Source organism: Mustela nigripes, chromosome 7 (genome assembly GCF_022355385.1).
Source record: "Mustela nigripes isolate SB6536 chromosome 7, MUSNIG.SB6536, whole genome shotgun sequence".
NCBI lineage: Eukaryota > Metazoa > Chordata > Mammalia > Carnivora > Mustelidae > Mustela > Mustela nigripes.
The window spans coordinates 75,610,907-75,633,472 of NC_081563.1; the positions used below are offsets into that span (position 1 = coordinate 75,610,907).

The window sequence follows — 22,566 nt, forward strand, 5'->3', positions numbered from 1 at the left end:
TTCCCAGAAAAGTTGGCCTGTTGCACTGTGGGGAGAGACCCAGAAAATGAAAGCTACAGGCCTCGCTGGCGGGGGATCGTCTCATCTTGTCAGCATTGGGTCTAGGCACGTCCCACTTCTCACCCTTACCCTTGGACTCTGCCATTCCCTGAGTTGCTGACTGAGGTTTCCCTGGCTCTCTTTTCCATGGGGACTTCCCAAGCCTCCACTGACCCCCAGTGGGGGAAGAGCTGGGCAGCCTGCACTGCTGGGGGTCCATTTCTCAGACAAGATTCTGAATGCCTGAGAAGCATAGCACCCCCCTCCCCAACCCCAAGGAGTGTCTCTGCACTACCCTTTAACCCTGAACCCACACTGACTACTACATCCCCTCCAACACATGATCCTAGGACTTGGAAGTTGCCTCAGGTGAGGAAAGGGCCACCTTGTTCTTCCAGCTGTGGAGGCAATGGAAGCCGGCAGAGGGAGAGGTCTTGGGCCTCCTCGTCTACCAGCCCAGCTGCTGCATGGCCTCCACCCAGCTTCCCTTCCCTATCTTAAAAGGAAAGACAGAGCCCTGTGTCTCTGTGGTGCCAGCCAGGGCAGGAATGGGCTTGCTAAGTTCAGGAGCCGGCCACAGCGTGACTGGAACAGGAAACCCAGCTCCCACAACCTGGCTGTTTACTTTGTGTCCCCAGGAATGGCCACTCTCCCCACTGCTGCTGGTGCTCTGGGCCTTCCTCTCTGAGGAAAGAGGCTCAGGCACAGCCCACTTCTTGCCAGAGCCCCAGGTTCTGCTGATGTCTGCTTCTCGGACCTTCACAAAACAGGGCCGGGGGTGGGGTTCAGAAGAAGCTTTGCGTGCACCCAGTGCCACCATCTATCCGGCTGTCTGGATGAGAGTAGATGCTCTCTGACCTCAACACTGGGGCTGTGGGTCTAGGGGAAGGTGGAGGACCGTATGGGCTGGGCACTACCCATGCCATGTGAAATCTTTTTTCCCCCCAAAATACTACCGTAAAGACTGCTGTCTTTGTAGGGAATCCTGGGCACAGGTAGAACTCTATCCCCCAAGTTGGATCAAAGTCTTGCTTAAAGGGCCTCCCCTCACTTAGGCCCAACTCCAGGGGGTCACCCTTGAGGGCAAGGAAATAAAATGCCCTCAGCCTTCCTTGCAGGTAGTGGGCAAGGTTTTCTTCCCCCTTGGGGAAATACAGCTGATAACTTACGCTCCACAGGGATTAGTTTCAAAGCCACCATTTCCTTCTTGCTATTCCTGCCCCCTCTCCCCAAAAACACACATTCAGAATAGTTTCCCTGGGATTTTCCCCCTGGATTCAATGATGGGAATCAGCATTAAGAATGAAGTTGTGAAACCCGTCCTGTCCTTGTGGACTCAAGTAGTCCCTAGTTCTGCTGCTTTTTTTCTCAGTAAATCCCCACTGCACGAATTTTCCTCCAGGGCGTTCCTCAGATCCTGGACCCATCTCCACCTCGCCTCCCACTTAGGAAGATAGATTCTGCCCTGGGCTGGGGGTGGAGGGGGAGGCAGGGGGGCGGGGAAAAGGGGTGCCTAAGACCACCCCCCACCCCCACCCCAACACAGAGACTGGCCTCTGTACCAGTCCCAGGGTGGCTCCGATGTCCCTTTTAGCCCCAGCACTGGGGCCTCTGAAATGCAAAGATCTCTCAGGCCCTCTCTGCCTCTCCCGGCCTTCCTCTGACAGAGATTGGCTCTGTGGCCCCTGGATATTTTCCTTGGTGTCTCCGGCCACCACCACCACACCTCTCCTCTCACAAGCAGCTTGCTCAGTACCTTCTCAAGCAGGGGCCTGGGTCCTGAGAGTGCAGCTCCTTCTCAGGGTCACATGTCTGTCTCCCTTGCCCCACACCCACCCCAAACCCAAGAGACTCGGGCAATTGTAACTGGTATTGTCTCATTTTAAATTAACTTTAATTGTATTCAGATTATAGGAGTAAAGCACACACACTGTAGGAAAATAAGCTTAGGAAAGAAATGATGAAGGCTGTCCTACAGTCCTTTCTGTCAGAGACAGCCACATTTTCTTGCTGGTGGTCTTCCATCTCAACTGATTCTGTTGCCTCCTGTCTGGGGGGGGGGCAGTCTGTCCCCCACAGAGCAGCTTCCCTGCTCAAGACCCTTGAACGACCTCCACTGCCCACTGCCCCCGCCCTCCGGGGCCAGCCTGGTCCTCAGGGGGCCCCCTCCTTCCGCCCTGCTCCAGCTCAGCTACCTGGTGGCCGGTCCCCCAACGAGCCCTGCCTCTGTTTCTTGCATCAGCCCTAGGATCTGTCTGGTGTTGCAATCTCTGCCCTGCCCCCACCCGCACAGGGCCATCTTCACCTCCAATCCTACTGTTCCTTTGAGGCCTGGGCTAGGCTTAGTCACTTCCTTCCTGAAGCCTTCTGAGCTGCATCCCACCCCCTCCCCGACCAGAAAAATAGAAAAAGTATCCTAGAAGGACCCTTTCTCTTTTTGGTCCATGAGGAAGCGGAAAGTGTCAGTATTTGTTGACCAAATGACTGCCTTCCTGAAGTATCTTTTTCTAACATCTAAGTGTTTGTGGCTCTGTCTTAGTCAAGGAACAGTGTCTGGCACACAGGCCTGTGCCTGCTTTATGGGGGCGGCGGGGGCGGTGGGAGCCTTTTGCCAGGGCTGCAGACTGAGAAGAAGTTCTGAATGCTGTGGACCTCCTCAAGGCGAGGCCAGCCTGGAGAAGGGGAGCCTGAGGGGAAGCAGCAGCTTGCCAGCCCAGATGGGGGATGCAGGCCTAGGTAGCTGCAGGACCCCGCAGGGGCAGCTGGCTCGGAACCTGGGTCTCGCCCCACATGGGGTGGCCTTGCTTGGAGACTCGCTGAAGGTCCCCAGGGCTTTGCACACTGCGTCTTCTCCCAGCCTACAGTGTGTGCGGTGTTGTCCAACCTGGCCCAGGGGTCAGGCCCCCCCATGAGCCTCAGCTGTGGTGCTGAAGTACAGTTTGGGTCCTGGGCAAGACAGGTGCTGCCGGGGTGGAGGTGGGGTGGGGTCTCTTCTCAGGATTTTTGCATTGTGGTATTTTGAGTTCAAGAAAATAGTACTCCAGGGACAGCTGGGTGGCTTGGTGGGTTAAGGGTCTGCCTTCCGATCAGGTCCTGGGATCCAGGTGGTTGGGCTCCCTGCTCAGTGGGGAGTCTGCTTCTCCCTCTCCCTCTGCCACTCACCCTGCTTGTGCTCTCTCTTTGTCAAATAAATAGATGGAATCTTTAAAACAAACAAACAAACAAGATAGTCCTCCAGAGTACCATCTGATGCCCTCAAAAATGGTTCTGGCTTCTGCCTTCATGAGGTCTGTGCAGAGTGGTGCTGCTGTTTCTGGATGAGACGGGCAGGGGAGATAGGGGCACAGGGGAATCTTGGGCTGGTTCCGAACTCCAGCCTTGTTGTTACCAGGCCCTGCCGGCCTTCTCCGGAGCTTGCCTTTCCCATCCCGGCTCAGCCTCAGAGCTAGTTATCTGCAATGGGCGCAACAGTGAGGGTGTTTCCTGGCCCCCTCTCTGCCTTAGATGTAGGAGTCTAAAGGGGACCAGGCGACAGGCACTTTTGAGTGAAGGAGTTCAGACTGCCAGGAGCATGGCAGAAGCCACGCCTGTCTTTGAGGGTGCTCCCCTCCCTGTGCCTCTCTTTGTCTGGATGGCCCCAGAAGAGAGTGGGTACCGACGGAGTCCAGGAGCACCCTGGGATCCAATCATTCCCTGAGCCAGTGGAATTGGCCTTTGTCCTGTCTGTACCTCTCAGAATGTCGAGGGGGCAAGAGCAAGGGTATGAGCCAGAGGGTAAGTGTACAGATGCTGAACCGAAGCCATCTCCCATCTGCCTCTCCCCTCTTCGCTGGCCTCCTTGGGTCAACACGGTCTGACTGTCCACACAAGGGGTGTCCTGCTGACCCAGGAGGCCATGTCCCCTCCTTAGAGAATAGTGGCACCTGCTATAGGTGCCTCAGGGAACAGAGCAGGACCACAGACCCTGTGCAGAGGGGAGAGTGGACAGGCCCCACTCCCCAGCAGGCTTTCTCTTTGGGCCTCTGGGACAGGCCTGAGGAACAGGATGGGTTTCTGGATGGCAGAGATTTCTTCTTCTGAATGAAGGAAGGACAATCATCCATTGGAGGGAGGGTTCTGATCTAGGGGGTCCACAGCCCTCCATTAGGATACCTCCCTAGAGACTGTGCCTGGAAGCCCCAGCCAGCAGTGGGCTGAGTCCCCACCACAGGCCTGCAAGCATGGAGTCTGGGGGTGACGGACTGAGGAGAGCCTGTCTCTCTGTGCTCTTTCCAGGCCTGCTACCTATGCCACAGCCTGCTGATGCTGGCCGGGGTGGTGGTCAGCTGCCAGGACATTACTCCAGACCAGTGGGTGAGTCTCCCAAGAGGCCGAGATGGAGGCCAGCCCACTGTTGGGAGTTGCAAAGAGTGGGAGGCTCTGAAAGAGTGGGAGGCTCTGAAAGAAGTGGGCCTAGGGGAGCCAGGCTCCCTCCTCCTCCCAGGGTCCTGCAGGGCATTCCCAGGGGATCCTGACCTGACCTCCCAGTGGCTGCCCTGTTCCTCTCCTCCCTTTCCCGCCCTACTTCTGAGCAGTCATTCAAATGCATCCCTCTTTCTCTGATTTCTTGCCCCCTCCTCCCGTTCTGTGGAGGGGCCTGGCCTATGTAACACCTTCCTCCATGCACTCCCCCCACCCCTACAGGGGGAGCTGCAGCTGCTGTGCATGCAACTGGACCGTCACATCAGCACCCATATCCGGGAGAGCCCCCAGGCCATGCACCGGACCAGACTCAAGGACCTGGCAGCCCAGACCTATATTCGCTGGCAGGAGCTGCTGGCCCACTGCCAGCCCCAGGTGGCACCCCCTCTGGGCCCTAGACTTGGGAGGGGAGGGAAGTGGTCAGGCAGGCTGACCAGAGCTGGCAGCCTATCCACCCCCATGGCAGCTTCTGACTGGCAGGTGGGTAGAGATGCCTCAGAGGACCTTCACCATGGTCACGGAGAAGCCAAGCCCCTGGCCAAATGCAAAGAAAATCTTCGCCCTGGAGAGGAGGAGCAGTAAGCAGCGCCAGGAAGGGGCACCTTAGGCACCAGCTTTTCCCCCTCTGAGTGCTTGCCTTGGGGCCTGAGGCTGGCCTCCTGCTCCTACTCCTACTCTCAGCCTGCCCTGGCTGAGGTGGCAATTTCAATTCAATTCAATTCAATTCCCAATTTCAGGAGCAACAAGCTCCATGCCCCTGATTTTTGTCAGGCTCTCTTAGGGAATAATATTCATAGCTCATACATACTGAACAAAGATGCACTTTCTCCACAAAGCGAGATAACCCCCGTGAGACAGGTACTGTTACCATCCCATTTTACAGATGAGCAAGCTAACCAGAGTCATTGAGAGGTTAAATAGCTTGCCCCATCCCAAAGGCAGTGTGTAAATGTCAGAACCAGGACAGAAATCCAGTCTGACTCCCAAGCCTGCAGACTTTCTTTTTTTTTTCTTAAGATTTTATTTATTTGAGAGAGAGAGAGCATGAGCAGGTAGGGGGAGAGGGAGAAGCAGGCTCTTCGCCAAGCAGAGAGCCCAACATGGGGCTAGATCTCAGGACCATGGGATCATGACCTGAGCTGAAGGCAGCCGCTTAACCGACTGAGCCACCAGGTGCCCCTCAAGCCTGCAGACTTAAGCACAGTCCAAGCCCCGCTCAGATAACATCTCTTCTGGCCTCTGTCCTTCTGACAAGCAGTATCAGCTGCCTTGGGGGCTCTTCTCTACCCTAGGCCCCAACCCTGATGGAGACAGGCTGGGTCTGGTGAGCATCTCTCCTCCCCTCCTCCCTCAGCTCCCAATATCTCTATCCTCTGACTTCTCTGCTCATCCTTCCTCCTGTAACCTCTGACTTGGGGCTGACACATTGGCCACAGGCTGTGGCTTGGGTCTCAGATTTCGCAAGTCTCTGAGAAAGCTGGAGAGCAGACCTCACCCTCAATCCCTGAGGAACTAGATCACACTAGTCTCTGGTGGGAAACAGCATGTTTGTCATGAAAAAAAAGGGAAAAGTGCTTTGTGGCCTGGCCATGTCAGGGGGCAGGCCCCACCTTCCTGTCACACTGCTCTGGGCCTTCAGGCCATGAGTAGAGGGCACCCAGACAGAGCACCCATGTGCTGTGCTCAAGTGGCCTGTTGACCCGCCATGCCCTCTCCTGGATGGGGAGCCGCAGGACTTTTGTAGCTCAGCTACAAGGGCACAAGGAGGCCTGTAGTGGGTGTTGATGCTGGACAGTCACCAGGCCCCAGGGCCATCGCATTGTTTTCCTCCTTGCCACAGGCCCAGTACTTCAGCCCTTGGAAAGACTAAAAGAGCAGGGCACAGCTGGTCCCCAGCTTTTGGCTCTGGCTGGAAGTGAATGGGGCTCAAGCAACAGGAGGAAGTGAAGAACAGAGGCCAGAGGAGGGCCAGTATGATGAAGTGAGAACCTGCTTCCACACTGGCCCTGACCCCCACCGGGCAATGGATATGTCTCCCTCCCTGCTCCTCAGCCCTCCTTCCCTCCCAGCTTTCTCCTCTGCCCCAAGCCCTTTGTCTCCAACTCTCCGGTTTCCCAGGGCCTCCTGGGCCCTCCCCACCGTCCTTCCTCTCTCTGTCACTAATGTGAGCTTTCTTTGTACACACTAAAGTCTTATTTCAGCATCGGTGGTTTAGAAAATTTCCTTCAACCCCTGTCCTGAGGGCTCTTGCCCAGGGTCCAGTTTCCTGACATCTCTCTACTGGGACTGTGCTGAGACAGTCATGTGACGTGGTCCTCTTAGGCTCCTCCCCCTGTCCCAGAAGGCTGTTTGTAAATCCTGAGGGAAGTTATTCCTGTCAGAAACACAGGCAGGAGGGCTAGGGAGGATGGGTTTGGACCTGATCTGGGACCATACCCCCCCACCCCTTACTCACTGCCCTCTCCGGGGACAGTCCACAGACTGAGCTGGCGGGTCAGGAGTGTAACTACTCTTAATTCAGTTTATTGTTGAGTTCTGAAATCAAGTCCACAGACTTAGAAGTGGGGGATGGATGGTAGGGGCCAAAAGACAGTTCTGGATACTGCTGCTGCTTTCCCTCAGCCTTACCCTTGCTCTGATTATTAAGGAAGTGCTGGATGTCTTTGACCCACCCCCCCTTGAGAAGCAAATGGGCCCTGAGCAAGCCGGCGAGATCCTTGGGTATGCCCATTCTCTGTCTACTCCTCCAACCCCAAGAATCCATTTTAGCACACTCCTCCCAACTCTGGGTTGGGAGAGGGTTTTGCAGGGTCCATAAGACATGGAAATAGCAGAGGATCACCCCTGCACCCCTGGCCCATGCCCATTCATCAGCTCAAGCCAAGCGTGTGCCGACAGCTTCGCCATGGCTGGTGCTTACGACTTTCTCTGTTTATGTGCCCCTTTCCCTTGTACTTTTATGCCACAGGGGCAGGACAGGCTAAATAGGAGAAAGACTCCCCCTATATAAAGGACCTTCAGGGCAAGTGGCTCAATTTGCAGACCTGCAGGGTAGCCCATCACTTCCTGGGCCTGTCTTATTTATTTGTTTGCTTGTTTTGTTTTACTTAAGTAGGCTCCACACCCAGCGTGGAGCCCAACTCAGGGCTTGAACTCATGACTCTGAGATCAAGACCTGAGCCAAGATCAAGAGTTGGATGCTTAACCTACTGAGCCACCCAGGTGCCCCCCGGGGCTGTTTTAGACACAGCTGCCTCCCTCCCCCAGAAGGCTGGGACCTGGGACATCTATAATTCAGAGGGCCTGAGCACACAGCCGAGCGCTGGGTGCCATACCGGTCGTTGCCCTGCCATGCTCCCTTTGCCAAGTGACAGGTGGAAGAAGTCCTTGGCCAGGGTGACTTGGATGACCAGATGACTTGACTGAGAGTTCTGGTTTCTGTTCCTGGCCACATCACAGGGCCCCCTGGCCAGGGCACCATGGAGGCCCCAGCGGCATCAGGTAGGCCTGAGATGGTCTGATAAAAGTGAAGGCTCTGATGAGGCAGCCTCCTTCATGTCCCTCTAGGCTGCCCCGACTTCTGACACTGTACATCCTGACAGCTAATCCTCAGCTCTTCGGTATGCTCTGGAAACCTGGAAATCACCTTTGAAATTTCCCCCCTTTGTTCTCACTGCCAAGGGCAGAGAGGGAAAGGTCTAAGAGGCTGAACTGGGGAGTTTCCAATTCTTGAAGCTGTCCCTACCTGGCTCCGAGAAAGAGATCATTCTGTCTATCAGCACAGACACCCGGGGCCTTTCTCCCCAGTCCTGGTCCTTGAGCACTGAGCCCTCCTCCCCTGTTCCCCAAACACACTTGTCCCCAAGGGGGAAACAGATACCAAGGAGAAAGAAGGTGTTGGTGACTACTCAGTCCCTCCAGAGATCTAGCGGTAACCTGAGCAGAGGGGTGTGCTTCAAGGTCACCCAAGGGCGTCCCATATCCCCTGGGACATGTAATGGGCCCTCACTGGAACTGGCTGGAGGCTGACCAGATATTCTAAAACCGGTCTGGGTCCAGTTAGAGACTCAGTCTCCTCTAGGCCAAGAATTCCACAGTGCTGCTGGCGACTTCACCACTTGCTCTTTCCAGATCCTTAAGCCCCTGGGAAAAGGCTGAGGGATATCCTGATTGAAGGCCGTGGAAACGCAGCATCCGGGGCTGTGATGACGGATGTTTTCCGGCTTCCTTTTGGTGATGGTGGCAGGGAGGGGCTGGGAAGGGAAAGGCTTCCCAGGTGGACAACTTTGATAACTCTCTTCTAGGAGGAAGTAGAGGAAGTCCTTTTCCTATGTCCCCACTCACCTCAGTCCCCAGCCCTCCAAAAGATCCATGAAGGGTGGCTGACCCAGGCTTTCTCATTTCCCCCTCTGTGAGCTAACAACAGCTCTCGGATCCTTTGGAAGTTGGCCAGGAAGTGCTCACTGGAGAACCCCAGTGTGAACCCTGGGCTCCACTCTGGTCTGAAAGCTGCCTTGCAAGAGCTAGTGGTAAGGAGCTCAAGTGAGGGACACCATGGCACATGACCAGTGTGGGGGGGAGAGACTGGGAGGTTGACTTTCAGGCAAGACCCCTGGACCCATCTGTAGGGACTGAGCTGAGTCTGAGCTGAGCTGCCAGTGGATCCTTGGAGAAACTCGGAAAGCATTTAGCATATGTGGGCTTTCCTTGACTTGGCCACAAGCAGATGAGCAAGAGGGTCTATCAGGGCCTAAGGCTTGAAGCATGGGTACTTTAAATAGAATATGCCAGATAGGCCCTAGGGAGACATGACAGGTACAAGAGACTTTCCACCTTCTCCTTCTTCTTCCTCCTCCTCCTATTCCCCTCCTCCTTCTTCTTCTTTCTTCTTCTTTTCTTAATTTAAAACCCAGGAATGTTCATTTTTGACCGGTTGTACTTTTTTTTTTTTTTAAGATTTTATTTATTTATTTGACAGGCAGAGAGAGAGGGGGAAGCAGGCTTCCCACTGAGCAGAGAGCCCGATGTGGGGCTCGATCCCAGGACCCTGGGATCATGACCCTAGCCGAAGGCAGAGGCTTTAACCCGCTGAGCCATCCAGGCGCCCCCGGTTGTACTTTTATTAAAAAGTATGAATCATGAGCAAGTAGTCATGCAGGAAACTTTATCCTCTGCCCACCCACCCATGGAAAAGGCCAGTGCTGGAAATTAACAGCAGGAAATGAGTGAAGGTAGAAAAGGGGAGTGGGGTGGAGAGCTGCAGCATCTTTGAGGAGCATTTGGGAGGGAAGGGCTCCCTGAGTCTGTTAGCAGGAACAGAGAAGCCTGCCATAACATACAGAAGACTGTCCCTGCCAGTGAAACCAAACCACCTTTTGAAACTTTCCACTGGGGCTGTCTTGCAGGTGGAGCTCTGCCTGGTGGGGGTTGGAGCAGAGGTGAGGGAAAACAGCAGGAGACGAGTTGTTTAGGGCTTAAAGGTTGTCCAGATGCACTCTGACTTGATGGAAAGGACTGGGAGTCCCAAGACCTGATTTAACATCCTGACCTTGCTAATTATCTACGTTACTTTGAGCAGGTTGCTTCATCCTTCTGAGACTCATTTTTATCTGCAAAATCAGAGACAAAGATACCTGCCGTTTGAACGCTGGTCAGGGTGGATGATGTGAGGAAATGAATGTGAAGGCAGGTGGCAAAGTGTAAAGCACAGAACAGATATGAGTGCTATCTGCATATCAGTTCACCTCCACTCAAAAAGACACAGGGTCTAACCTGGAGGAGGCGTCACCCCCAACTCCCTCCCAGCCATCAGAGGCAGAGCCTTCCCTGCCCACCCATGCTAACTGTTAAGGCTTGCCCTCTATCTCCAGAATCTCCAAGACCATGGCTTTTTTTTTTTTTTGCCTACTGGAAAGGAGCTGGGAAATAAGGCTTTGGCCAGTTCAGGAGAAGGGCCCTTTATGTGTACCAGCAAAGACCCAATTGTTACTGAATCCAAACTGGGCTGCTTTTCCCAATTATCTCCACTACTCTTCTGGTCTCCATTTTTAGATGCCAAGTTTTAACTCAGAACAAAAGCTCCTGTCGGGACTGATTTATAATGCAGATTTGCTGACGGGGCCCTCCAGTGTTCCTCTCCTCCAGGACTGCGCCCGCTTAAAGTCCCCACCAAAGCCTTGGGGCTCCAGTCTCTTTACCTCTGTCCTTTGCCCCTAGCCAAGAGGAGGCATCTGTGTCTGGGTGCCGATGGGGCGGCTTCCCTGTGGTTTGTCCACTTGCCCAGCTCTGAGGACCAGCTGGCAAGGTCCACGCCAGCACCACTCCAGCGGAGCGGGCCAGAGCTACAAGTGACTTCTAGGAGCTGCTGTGGGCGGAGGCAGGCGGTTCTAAAAGGTGGTAGCTCTCCAGCGCGCCTTCCCCTCAGCTGCTTTCATCTGAACTTTAGGACTCGTGTCACTTGTTACTCAGCCTTCTGGCATCAGAAGGACTCATTTCTTGGGGGCAGGCTCTGTGCAACAGGAGTCTCCCAGAGGGCTGTCTTCCGGGGGAGCTAGTTGGGCAAGGGCGCTGCTGTCCCTCTGTGTGGAGCATGAAAAACAAGGAGCAGACTCTCCGGAGATTACTGGGTCTAACTGGTTGGTAAGACCGGTTCCAGTCTGATTGCGAGGGCCAGCTGGTGTTGGGGCCAAGAAACGAAGCAGAATTTCGGCCAAAAGACCCATTCTGGTCTGCCCCAAAAAGGAGCCTCGATTTCCCCGGCACCCCTCCCCCGGATACTCGCCCCGAAGGGGCTTGCCCGCGTTGGTTCCAGTAACTGCAGAGTGGGGAGCTCCTCGGCCCCATTCCCGAGCCCAGCTGACCAGCCTTGGGGGACACTTCGGAAAGACCGGGTGAGTCCGATCCCCTCAAGGCAATGCCCGGAGTCCCTCCCTCGCCCCACCTCCCCGCGCTTGTGGCGTAGACCGCGACTCCGAGGCGCAGGGCGGCAGGGCGCGGGGAGGGGCAGGGGTCCGAGTCCGCCGGCGGGGAGCCAGTGGTGGGGGGGGGGGGGGGGGGGGGTCGCGGCGGGTCGCAGCCCCCTCCTGGGCCGGACCTCGCGTCCCGCCCCCGGCCTCCGCTCGACACCCCCCACCCCGCCTGACGTCAGGGGGGGAGGGGGCGGAGAGCGGCGGCAGCGCTGGTGAAAGACCCGGCGCCCGGCGCGGTGGCGCGGGGAGCCCGAGCCCAGGGGCGCCGAGGAGAGCCGGGACCGAGGGGCGGTGGCAGAGGGGACAGCGGAGGAGGGCGGGCGGGCGCGCGCAGGCGGGCGGCGGCGCGCGGGTAGGGGCGGACCGTGATCCGAGCCGAACGCGAGGGCGGCGCCCAGGGATTCAAGCCGCGAAGAAGAGGTGAGTGAGGCCAGGGTTGCGCGGGGCGGGAGCACCAGGGCTACGGGGCCGCCGCTTTGTCCCCCGACTCGCGCAGGAGCCGCCGCATGCGCGAGGGACAGGGTCTGGGGGCGCACGGAGGGCTAGCGGCGGGGACAGCAGTCGGTCCGAGATCCTTCCTGCGCCCCCCGCGGGCTGGCCGGCGGGGGCTCGGGAGCCGGGCAAGCCGTGCCCGCAGCCATCGCGTCCCGAGGCGCGCACTGGTCTAGGAGAGCGGGGCTACGCGGAGCGGGGGTCCCCTGTGCTGTCGGGTCGGCGGCCAGGATCCTCTCCCAGGCCTCCGAACTGCCCCCGGCTCCCCCACCCCCGACGGAAAGTTTGGGGCGGGCTTGGACTGAGGCCGATGTTGTGGGATCGGATTTCCCTGCCGCGGCCCCCCGCCCGCCCGACCGCTCCGCTGGGGAGGCGGGTTGTCCTGGAAAGCCAAGCTCCTGACCCGAGCCTGGCCGCCCAGCCCCTGACGGGAGCGCCCGCCCTACAGCCGCGGAAGCGCCGTTCGCGCCCGGCTGCTCGCGGTGGGCTAGGGTAGGGGGGCGCACCGCCTGGGCCCCGCGCTCCTCCTGCCCCCACCCCACCGGCTGCTCCTGTTTCCGCGCCCTGAGAGAAGCTGGGGGTGGGGGCATCGCCGTGCTGGCCGATTCTCGGAGCGCGCCGTGGGGTCCGGCCCGAGCCTTGGGTAAGGGGCAGAGGGAGGGCTGGGGGTGTGTTGGGGGAACGGAGGAGGGAGGGGTGAACGTGTGCCTAGCCCCCCGCCCTTCCAGTGCTGGATACTGGGCCGACAGGGGGCGTCCGCCGGCCAGGCTCGCCACGCTCCCTGCGCCGCCGCTTTGTTTGCATTCAAATCCCGGGAGCTGGGGGAGGGGAGAATCTGGGGTGAGTGGGTGACCAAGGAGGAGGTCTTGGCGGGGACCCTTTGTTTTGGGGTGAGCAGGTCCCCAGCTTTTGTGTCTCTGTGCCCGGCACTGGAGGGCGGGGGCACTGGCAATTAATGTAGATGGCTTGCCCAGGCCGGCGTCCCAGGGCGCAATCCCTGAGTTGGGAAGGTTCGTCAGACCCGGCGGGGGGAGCGCAGCAGGCGCCGGCCCTGCACCGGGCGTCCCCGGCGGTCGGAGCGCGCTCCCCACCCGTCCCTCTACTCCCCCCACCCCCGCCTGAGAGCTTCGCCGGGAGATCCCTGATTAGACCGGAGCCGGCTCTGTTGTCCCGCCGCCCCAAAGCGTGAGGGCTAGTGTCTCCTAGGAGGCTGTGTAAGGAACAGGATGAGGCCCTGGTCATTTCCACGCCCATCCCACCCACTTCCTGCCTCCCGTCTTGGGCAACAAAGGGGCCTCGGGAAGCTGGGCCCCTTAGGCTCCCGGCCCCACTTCGGCCCTGATGATTTGGATTAAGGGTTTGGGGCTCTGCCTGGCTATTGTCTGGGGGTAGGGGAGAGGCTGGGGCCGGGACCCCCGCAGGGCCGGCTCCATCAGGTGGGGGGGAGCAGGGGAGGGGTGGGGGGAGGGGGGCTTCTGCAACCGCCCACTCACTGTATGCCCCTTTACCGAGGGGTGCCAAAAGATCTTGGGACTGGCTGGAGCCCGAGTGGGGGAAGGTCCTGCTCCCAGAGGTTATTTTAAGAAATCCTCAAATCTGTCAGGCTTGAATGTGGGGGAAGGGGTCCCCTTTTAATTTCTTAAACAACTTCCTGTTGGGAGGGAGTGGGTGAGGGCCTGGAGGCCAGAGAAGGTTTCTTGGAGTGTCCAACCCTCCAGCTGACTCAGCTCCTCCCCTCCCCTCTGGGATTCCCACCTCTTTTGGAATCTGTGGGGGCTGAGGCCAGGTGTTTTGGGGGAACCAAGTCTCTGCTTCAAGGATTGGGTAAGGAGGGAACCCAGGAGGCTCCTGGGGAGGCTGATCAGGTCATATGTCCTGTCAGTTTCTCCTGGCATGGGCTTGTGTGGGCCCCCTTCCGGTCTGTTTTCTCTGGCTGTGATTCTGATCCTTTCTTTTCCCCCAGCAGGGCAGCTGGCCTGGAGCTTAGAGGCATTTGCCATGGCCCCACACTGGGCTGTCTGGCTGCTGGCAGTGGAGCTGTGTGGCCTGGGCATTCGGGCTGAGATGTGGTGGAACCTGGTGCCCCGGAAGACCGTATCTTCTGGGGGTGAGTGACTAAAGTCCTGAGGAGGAAGACCAGTGTGGGGAGGAGAGGCCAAGAGGGACTGCAGCGGGGAGAGGAGCAATTGCCCCTCGATATGCCAGCTTTATTCTGCTCTCGGGCTCAAAGCCTACAGGTGACACAGCTGTCCAAGAAATGGGAGTGAGTGGCCCCAGGGACCCAGAACTGGTAGTCCTGGGATATCCCTTCTTCAGATGATTAGGACTTGGCTGCCCCTGTTATGCAAGGAAGAGAGACCCTTCTCTTCTGTATCATTCTCCCCATGCCTTACTTGTGGAACTAGCACTTGCAGTGAGAGCCCACTGAGAGAAAACAGAGCCCGGATGGGCATAAGGCAAAGAGTGTCATCACCCCCCTCCCCAAAGTCCTCCTAGCTTTTTGCCCCCAGGAGCCCCCTTATTAACCATAATACACCCCCTCTGCTACCTTGACACTTGTGCCCTCTGGTGGTTCTGGATGTGTTTACGCACGTGCTCCTGGTGGGGGGACAGCAGACCTGACAGTCCTTTGATAGTCTTTTTGCACATGCACACACCTGTATTAAGAGGTGATGTCAGGTTGTTTGTATCATCAGTGCACTCTGGGGACCTGGGATGAGCTCACCTCCCACAGGCTCCACTCTGGTGCTAATGAAGCCCTCCCTTGCTAGCCTGTGTCTGGCTCCAAAGGCTCAGGCTGATTTAGGGGGACCCTGAGGACAGGTGGGCAGCTATTTGGGGGCTGATGTAGGAATTCTCTGTCGTAGTGTCGTAGTGTCATAGTGTCTTGCATGGTGAATAGTAACAGGGCTTCAGTGCCTTCTCTGGTCCCAGGCCTCTGGTTCCCCCAACCACCCTGGCCTGGCCTCCCAGCCCAATTCAGTCTCCCTCATTCCCACCTGTCCCAGTGACCAGCTGTGTTTGGATCTCTGGCAGCCTGGATTTGGGCCCCGCTGGACTGAAGAGTGTCCCCAGGCAAGCAGTGCCTATAACTTCAACTTCAGAACCCTCTGCTGTGCCAAATCCCAGGCTGGGGCCTGGCCAGAGCCTGGTGTGCGCAGCGGGTAGCAGGCAGCAAAGAAGGAAGCAGCAGCAGAGGAAGCGGGGAGGGGGAAGAGCCCAGTTCTGCAGCCAGAGGTGCTGTTGACCCTGAGAGTGAGGGCCATCAGTCTGATGGCTTCCTCTGGCCGGAAGCTGTGGCTGAGATATCCTTCCTTCCTCCTCACCAGCCCAGATTTGCTGTCTCCCAGGCTGGGAAAGGCCAGGGAGGCTTGGAGGGAGCTGTCAGAGCCAAAAGGCTATTAGAGAAGGCTCTTTATTGCCGGTCAGGGTGCTTAGCTGGCATCCGCTTGTGGGGTGCTAGCTGTAATGTGAGGCAGCAGGGGTGATTAGGCCCAGGAGACCACCATACAGAGGAAGGCTGATTCTGTGGGGAAAAGGATGCCTGGAGCCCCGGGAAGGCCTCTGCCCATTTCACCACCCTGCTCACTCCCTCTCTTGTCTCCCCGCCCACCCCCGCTTCTTGGCCCTGCAGAGTTGGCTGCAGTAGTCCGGCGGTTCTCCCAAACGGGCATCCAGGACTTCCTGACGTTGACCCTGACTGAGCAGACAGGGCTTCTGTACGTCGGGGCCCGGGAGGCCCTGTTTGCCTTCAGCGTGGAGGCTCTGGAGCTGCAAGGAGCGGTGAGAGGTGGGGGAGCGGGAGGCACACGGGTGTGGGGAGAGTGGCAGGACCCAAAGGGGCGTAGCCTGATGAAGCTGGCCCCTCAGCCCTGTTCTTCCCTGTGGAAATCTTTGCCCAGTTTCCATTCCCACCCTTCTAGCAGAGCAGACACGCTGCTTTCCCTCCTCTGCAGCTTTGCAGCAGTCTGGGGCTTCTGTTCTCTGTTACACTCCCGGGCAGTGGGGACTGTGTACGCTCCCTTCTGGTGTATCCATGTAGCTGCCACGAGCCATGCCTGTGGCACATACTCAGGGCACGTGTTCAGTGGCTACTTGGGATGTTGATGTCTCCCCCCACCCCCTTCCCAGATCTCATGGGAGGCACCTGCTGAGAAGAAGGCCGAGTGCATCCAGAAAGGGAAGAGTAACCAGGTGGGTGCTCAGGATATGGCCAGGAGAGCCAGAACCACCTCCCCACAATTCTGTTGGCCAGGCCTGCAGTTGTCCCCCACCTCCACCCTCTCCCAAGGGAGAGGTCCTTGTGTCAACCATGTCCCATGTTCTCATAACTTTAAGTGAACCCCTTTCTCTCCCCAGACGGAATGTTTCAACTTCATCCGCTTCCTGCAGCCCTACAACACATCCCACCTGTACGTCTGCGGGACCTACGCCTTCCAGCCCAAGTGCACCTACATTGTGAGTGCTGCTTTCTCCCCTCAGCCCCCATCCTCGCCCTACTCTGCCCACCCCCGCACCCGCCACGGGCGCTTCCGCATTGTCTCTTCCCTGCCCCTAGGACATGCTCACCTTCACTTTGGAGCGTGGAGAATTTGAGGATGGGAAGGGGAAGTGTCCCTATGACCCAGCTAAGGGCCACACCGGCCTCCTTGTGGGTGAGTGGCTGTCCCCACGGCAGGCTGGGGGAGTATCCTACCCCCACTCCACCCCCACCCCTCCGCCTGCCATCTCATTGTGGATCTGCGTGGCCTGAACAAAGTTTCATGTCACTTCTGGCCTGCCTGATCCGCTGTCTTCCATAGACGGCGAGCTGTACTCGGCCACACTCAACAACTTCCTGGGTACAGAGCCAGTTATCCTGCGCAACATGGGGCCTCACCACTCCATGAAGACAGAGTACCTGGCCTTCTGGCTCAATGGTGAGCCCTGAGGAGCTTGCGTGGGGCCCAGGGGGAGCCATGGGTGAGAGGCCCTGCAGCACCCGCCCTGCTAACCCTCCTCCCCTTCCCGTAGAACCTCATTTTGTAGGCTCTGCCTACATCCCAGAGAGCGTGGGCAGCTTCACAGGGGACGATGACAAGGTCTACTTCTTCTTCAGCGAGCGGGCAGTGGAGTATGACTGCTATGCAGAGCAGGTGGTGGCTCGGGTGGCCCGTGTCTGCAAGGTACAGAATCCTGTGGTGAGTGGGGAGCCCCGGGAGGCCTGGTGGCTCAGCGGGCCTGCCCAGCAGTGCCCCCTTCTATCTGCCAGGGGGACATGGGGGGCGCGCGGACCTTGCAGAGGAAGTGGACCACATTCCTGAAGGCAAGGCTGGTGTGCTCGGCCCCGGACTGGCAGCTCTACTTCAATCAGCTGCAGGCTCTGCACACCCTGCGGGATGCCTCTTGGCACAATACCACCTTCTTTGGGGTTTTTCGGGCACGATGGTGAGTTGGCTGGGAACCTTGGGGGGTGGAGGGGAGGGGGGTTGCTCAGGAGGGATGGTTGGGGTTGCAGGCCACTGGGTAAAGGCTTAAGTGGTTCGCTGATCGGAAGGCAAGGAGGATGTTGGGCATCTGCCCCTCTCTGAGTCCCCCCTCCCCCAGGGGAGGTGTGCAGTGCCCTTGCCCCTGCAGTAGGTTAAAGTCAACATGACATCACACATGGCCATGACTGCTTTGTGTGTGGGGAGGGGGCTACCTTCCTGGTCCATGACATGAGCTGGGGTAAAGTGGACACCACACCTCACCCTTTGGTTCCCTCCTTGCTATGACAGGGGCGATGTGGACTTGTCAGCAGTCTGCGAGTACCAGCTGGAAGAGATCCAGAGGGTATTCGAGGGTCCCTACAAGGAGTACCGTGAGCAAGCCCAGAAGTGGGGCCGCTATACCGACCCCATCCCCAGCCCACGGCCTGGCTCGGTGAGTCCTTCAGGATGGGGATGGGCTCCTGCCCTCAGCTGCAGTAGCTCTCCACCATGCTGACAGCTCTCCCCTCCTCCCCCCTGCCCACGCCCCGCCCCCCACTCCCCAGTGCATCAACAACTGGCACCGACGCCACGGTTACACCAGTTCTCTGGAGCTGCCGGACAACACCCTCAACTTCATCAAGAAGCACCCACTGATGGAGGAGCAGGTACGGCCCCGGTGGGGCCGGCCCCTGCTCGTGAAGAAGGACACCAACTTCACCCATCTGGTAGCTGACCGGGTCACAGGGCTTGACGCAGCCACCTATACAGTGCTGTTCATTGGCACAGGTAGGCACCTGGGGAGGTGGGTGTGGCTGCTGGAAACTGGGTAAAGGCCTGTGTGTGTCGGGGCAGGGAGATCTAGAGATCCTCCAGGGGCCCCATGCCCTCTCGTTCTTGCCTGTCCTCCCCAACCACCCACAGGAGATGGCTGGCTGCTCAAGGCCGTGAGCCTGGGCCCCTGGGTCCACCTGATCGAGGAGCTGCAGATGTTTGACCAGGAGCCTGTGGAAAGCTTGGTCCTATCCCAGAGCAAGGTAGTAATCAGGCCCTGTCCACCACTGTCCCTACACCTTCCCCCGTCTTTGTCTTGGCCAGGACAGGGCTGGGGAGGCACTAGAACACACCTCGCTTAGCTTGGGGCGAATTCCAGGAAACGAGCGTGCTAACGGAATCTGTGCTCAGCGGCTGGCAGGCATTATATATAGCCAGGTCCCCGTGGGGGCAGTGTTCCCAGAATTGGGCCTTGGCAGCGGCTTGCCACGCTTCCGTCAGACCCCTTGAGGCTGTGCTGTGCCTCTGTAACCTACAGCCTCTTCTCTATGGTGCTGCGGTGGTCGGGGTCCTTGGGGCTCACGCTGCCCTCATGCTGCTGGCTGTCTTTGTGCCCCCATCCCCCCCAAGTCTGGCCCTCCACTCCCTTTGCTGTTTGCCTGAAGTGCTGCTTGCACCTACCCTTCCCTTCCTTCTGGCTAGTTTGTGACTCCTGTGAACTTTTGTGTACTCGCCCTTGACCAACTGTCGTGGCTCAGATTGTTCCCCAGAACGTGGAATAATGGCAGAAAGAAAGTCCGTGGTTGAAGAAACACGGATTGGCAGTGAGCATTCAGAGGAAAACACCTTAATGCTGTGCCCATGCTATTATGAGGACTGATGGGCCTAGCGGAAAACAGGCTTCCTGCACTATTTATACTGCACTGAAGCGTGTGTGTGTGTGTGTGTGTGTGAGAGAGAGAGAGAGAGAGAGAGAGAGAGAGAGATTATATTCCTCAGCCTCGCACTTCCACTGTTCGGCCTAAGAAGGTCATGTCTCTAAGGTGCTTAGGATTGTGTCTGGCTTGTAGTAAGCCCTGGGTGCGTTCTTCAGTCCTTTGATTTCCCTCCTCAGAGTTTAGCACTGCGTCCTTTGTCCTTGGGCCCCTTTGCCCTCGTGCTCCCACTCAACCATCAGAGCTGCCCCCCCAGGCCATGTCCCGCCCTGGCTGAACCTCCCGCACCCCGCTTCTCTTGCAGAAACTGCTCTTTGCAGGCTCCCGCTCTCAGCTGGTCCAGCTGCCCCTGGCCGACTGCGCAAAATACCGCTCCTGTGCCGACTGTGTCCTCGCTCGGGACCCCTACTGTGCCTGGAGCGTCAACACCAGCCGCTGCGTGGCCGTGGGTGGCCCCTCGGGGTGAGTGGGGCTCGGCACGTGCTGGGACCGGGGTGGGAGCAGGGTGGTTGGAGCCCCAGTGCCCATGGACCCTGTTTCCCCAACCAGGTCCTTGCTGATCCAGCACGTGACGGTGTTGGACACCTCAAGCATTTGTAACCGTGGCAATAAAAAAGGTGAGTTGCCTTTTTTCTCCCTCTCCCCAGTAGGATGGGCCCTGGGTTTCCTGTGCTAACTCTGCTCACTCTCTACTATTGCAGTCAGGCTCACACCCAAAAACATCACCGTGGTGGCAGGCACAGACCTGGTGCTGCCCTGCCGCCTCTCTTCCAACTTGGCCCACGCCCGCTGGACCTTTGGGGGCCGGGACCTTCCCGCAGAACAGCCTGGCTCCTTCCTCTATGACGCCCGCCTACAAGCCCTGGTCGTGATGGCTGCCCAGCCCCGCCACGCCGGCGCCTACCACTGCTTTTCGGAGGAGCAGGGGGCACGGCTGGCTGCCGAAGGCTACCTGGTGGCCGTGGTGGCCGGCCCATCGGTGACCCTGGAAGCTCGGGCGCCCTTGGAAAACCTGGGGCTGGTGTGGCTGGCTGTGGTGGCCCTGGGGGCCGTGTGTCTGGTCCTGCTGCTGCTTGTTCTGTCGCTGCGCCGGCGGCTGCGGGAGGAGCTGGAGAAGGGTGCCAAGGCGGCGGAGAGGACCCTGGTGTACCCCCTGGAGCTGCCCAAGGAGCCCACCAGTCCCCCCTTCAGGCCTGGCCCAGAGACTGACGAGAAGCTCTGGGATCCCGTCGGCTACTACTACTCTGACGGCTCGCTCAAGATTGTGCCTGGACATGCGCGGTGCCAGCCCGGGGGCGGGCCCCCCTCTCCACCTCCTGGCATCCCCGGCCAGCCCCTGCCTTCTCCAACCCGGCTTCACCTGGGGGGTGGGCGGAACTCAAATGCCAATGGCTACGTGCGCTTACAGCTAGGAGGGGAGGACCGCAGTGGGCTGGGGCACCCACTGCCCGAGCTGGCCGACGAACTGAGGCGCAAGCTACAGCAGCGTCAGCCACTGCCCGACTCCAATCCCGAGGAGTCCTCCGTATGAGGGGCCCCACCGCCTCGCAGGGGCAGCGTGGGACGCGTGGCTCCTCCGTTTTTGCACAGGCACCAGCTACCTCAGGGACATGGCGCGGGCACCGGCTCGGACTGGGGCGGACCCTGCCCCGCACCCGCCCGGCCATGAGGACCTGCTCCGCTCAGCACGGGCACTGCCACTTGGTGTGGCTCACCAGGGCACCGCCTCCCAGAAGGCATCTTCCTCCTCTCTGTGAGGGGCTGTGAATCACGGACACATGGGACCCCAGCCACCAAAACGTTTCAAGGCAGAAGTTGGAGATGTGGGTGTGTTTTTATCTAGGTGTATGTATGTGTATGTGGGTGTGTGCATGTGTGTGTGACCTAGTCTTGTTTCTCTGTGTGCGTGTGTGTGTGTATGTGTGTGCGTGTGAGGTAGTCTTCCTTTTTCTGTCCAGTCTTCCCTTGGCCTGGGGTCCTCCTGGTGAGTCATTGGAGCTATGAAGGGGAAGGGGTCGTATCACTTTGCCTCTCCTACCCCCCTCTGTCCCCCGTGGGGGTCAGTGATGTACATAATGGGGGTGGGCTGGGCAGGGTGCTGTGCCCCTTTTGGGAAGTCCAGGGCTCTGGGGTGGGCCTGGTCCTGCTCCTAGGGCTGTGAATGTTTTCAGGGTGGGGGGTGGGAGATGGATTCTCCTGTGTGTTTTGGGGCAAGGGTGGGAGGGGCCTCCCACTTGGCCCTGGGGTTCAGTGGTATTTTATACTTGTCCTCCCTTATTGGGCTGGGAAAGGTTGTGTGGGGGGAGGGGGAGGGAGAAGGAGGGAAGAGGAGAGAGGGTGGGCATGCTGTGGATATTGCATATCCTCTCCCAGCCCTAGGAGGAGGGCTCCTAACAGTGTAACTTATTGTGTCCCCGCGTATTTATTTGTTGTAAATATTTGAGTATTTTTATATTGACAAATAAAATCAAGAAAACAGTAAGTGTTATGTGATAAGGGTAAGGCATATGGACTAAAACCTTCTGGGCAGGTCTAGCCTCACCTCCCCATAGCTCTAGTGCAGCTGTCCCTAATGTCCCTGCCTGCTTGTGCCAGAGGGAGGATAGTCCAGGCTCCAGTGTTTTCCCACAGTGGTAGCTCTGGGGCTGGGAACCAGACCAGGGCCCCAGCCTCCTGGGAGCCAGCTTTGGCTTCTGGTCAGAGGGAGAAGTTAGGGCATTGGGACAAGGCGGGAGAGGAGGGGCCTGGCTTCCCAGAACTATGGGGAGAGGGAAGTGGGAGTGAGGGGCTAAAGGAGGGGGACTTCCTAGAAAGAGCTTAAGGTTGTATAGACTAGCTTATGTGAGGATGGGGCTCCCAATTAGTCTAGGGGAAGAAAGGTAGTTACTTCCAGAAGACTTGCAGCCTTCTTCCTACCCTCCAGGAATTTAGTCTTGAATGCTCCGGCTATATGGAACATGGAACTTTCCCCGCCGCCCCCCCAAGTGTGCACCAAGCCACTAACCTATGCAAGGAATGGGTACAGGGAGGGCCCAGATACTTGTAAGGAAGGGAAGACCTACCCTGGATTCTGTAATTCGTGCCCACAGCTGGAGGCAGTCGTGAAATGGACTTCCTTCATTTGACTGGTCTGGAGGGCCTGCAGTGGCTGAAAGGGGCTGCTGCCCTGTGTCCTTAGCTTTAGGAAGGGGCTGTGATGGCCGACTTCTGGGTATGCTAAGCTTTCAGCTTGGTCATTAACCTCAGCCCCCAGGATGTTTTGATATATGAAGATCGATACAGTAAACTCCGCTCCCACTGGGGCTGGGTGGTTTGGCACAACCTAAGGCTCTGTTCTTACCTTTGGGGCGTATGTGCTCCTAGTGGCAAAGGTGGTGGCCACCTGCCTCCCACGGGTTTTCAGGAAATGGTCAGGAGGCGCGAGAGCAGGGAAGGGGAAGCGAGGTCACT

General features: G+C 58.2%; 2 protein-coding genes across 10 annotated transcripts in view; both read left to right on the forward strand.

Moving 5' to 3' along the window:
• The window catches only part of FAM178B (family with sequence similarity 178 member B), an 87,519-nt gene extending 80,848 nt beyond the window's left edge, over window positions 1-6,671 (forward strand). The window contains exons 14-16 of the mRNA XM_059407649.1: window positions 4,315-4,392; window positions 4,723-4,875; window positions 6,341-6,671. Of these exons, the coding sequence (XP_059263632.1) occupies window positions 4,315-4,392; window positions 4,723-4,875; window positions 6,341-6,370 (261 nt within the window). The 3' untranslated portion in view covers window positions 6,371-6,671. The remainder of the gene's footprint in view (window positions 1-4,314; window positions 4,393-4,722; window positions 4,876-6,340) is intronic.
• Window positions 6,672-11,000: 4,329 nt separating this feature from the next.
• On the forward strand, window positions 11,001-21,282 carry SEMA4C (semaphorin 4C). 9 transcript variants are annotated; one of them, XM_059406177.1, is made up of 15 exons: window positions 11,001-11,390; window positions 13,924-14,067; window positions 15,595-15,743; window positions 16,092-16,154; window positions 16,320-16,418; window positions 16,519-16,615; window positions 16,763-16,879; window positions 16,974-17,125; window positions 17,212-17,387; window positions 17,717-17,861; window positions 17,974-18,196; window positions 18,332-18,444; window positions 19,421-19,578; window positions 19,666-19,733; window positions 19,818-21,282. In XM_059406177.1, the coding sequence occupies exons 2-15, from the start codon at window positions 13,959-13,961 to the stop codon at window positions 20,645-20,647; spliced, it is 2,499 nt and encodes an 832-aa protein (XP_059262160.1). In that variant the 5' UTR covers window positions 11,001-11,390; window positions 13,924-13,958; the 3' UTR covers window positions 20,648-21,282. The 9 variants fall into 9 exon arrangements, with proteins under 9 accessions (XP_059262160.1, XP_059262157.1, XP_059262153.1 ...); XM_059406174.1 differs by having other exon boundaries at window positions 13,927-14,067; XM_059406170.1 differs by lacking the exon at window positions 11,001-11,390 and adding an exon at window positions 11,779-11,888.
• The last annotated feature ends 1,284 nt before the right edge of the window (window positions 21,283-22,566 follow it).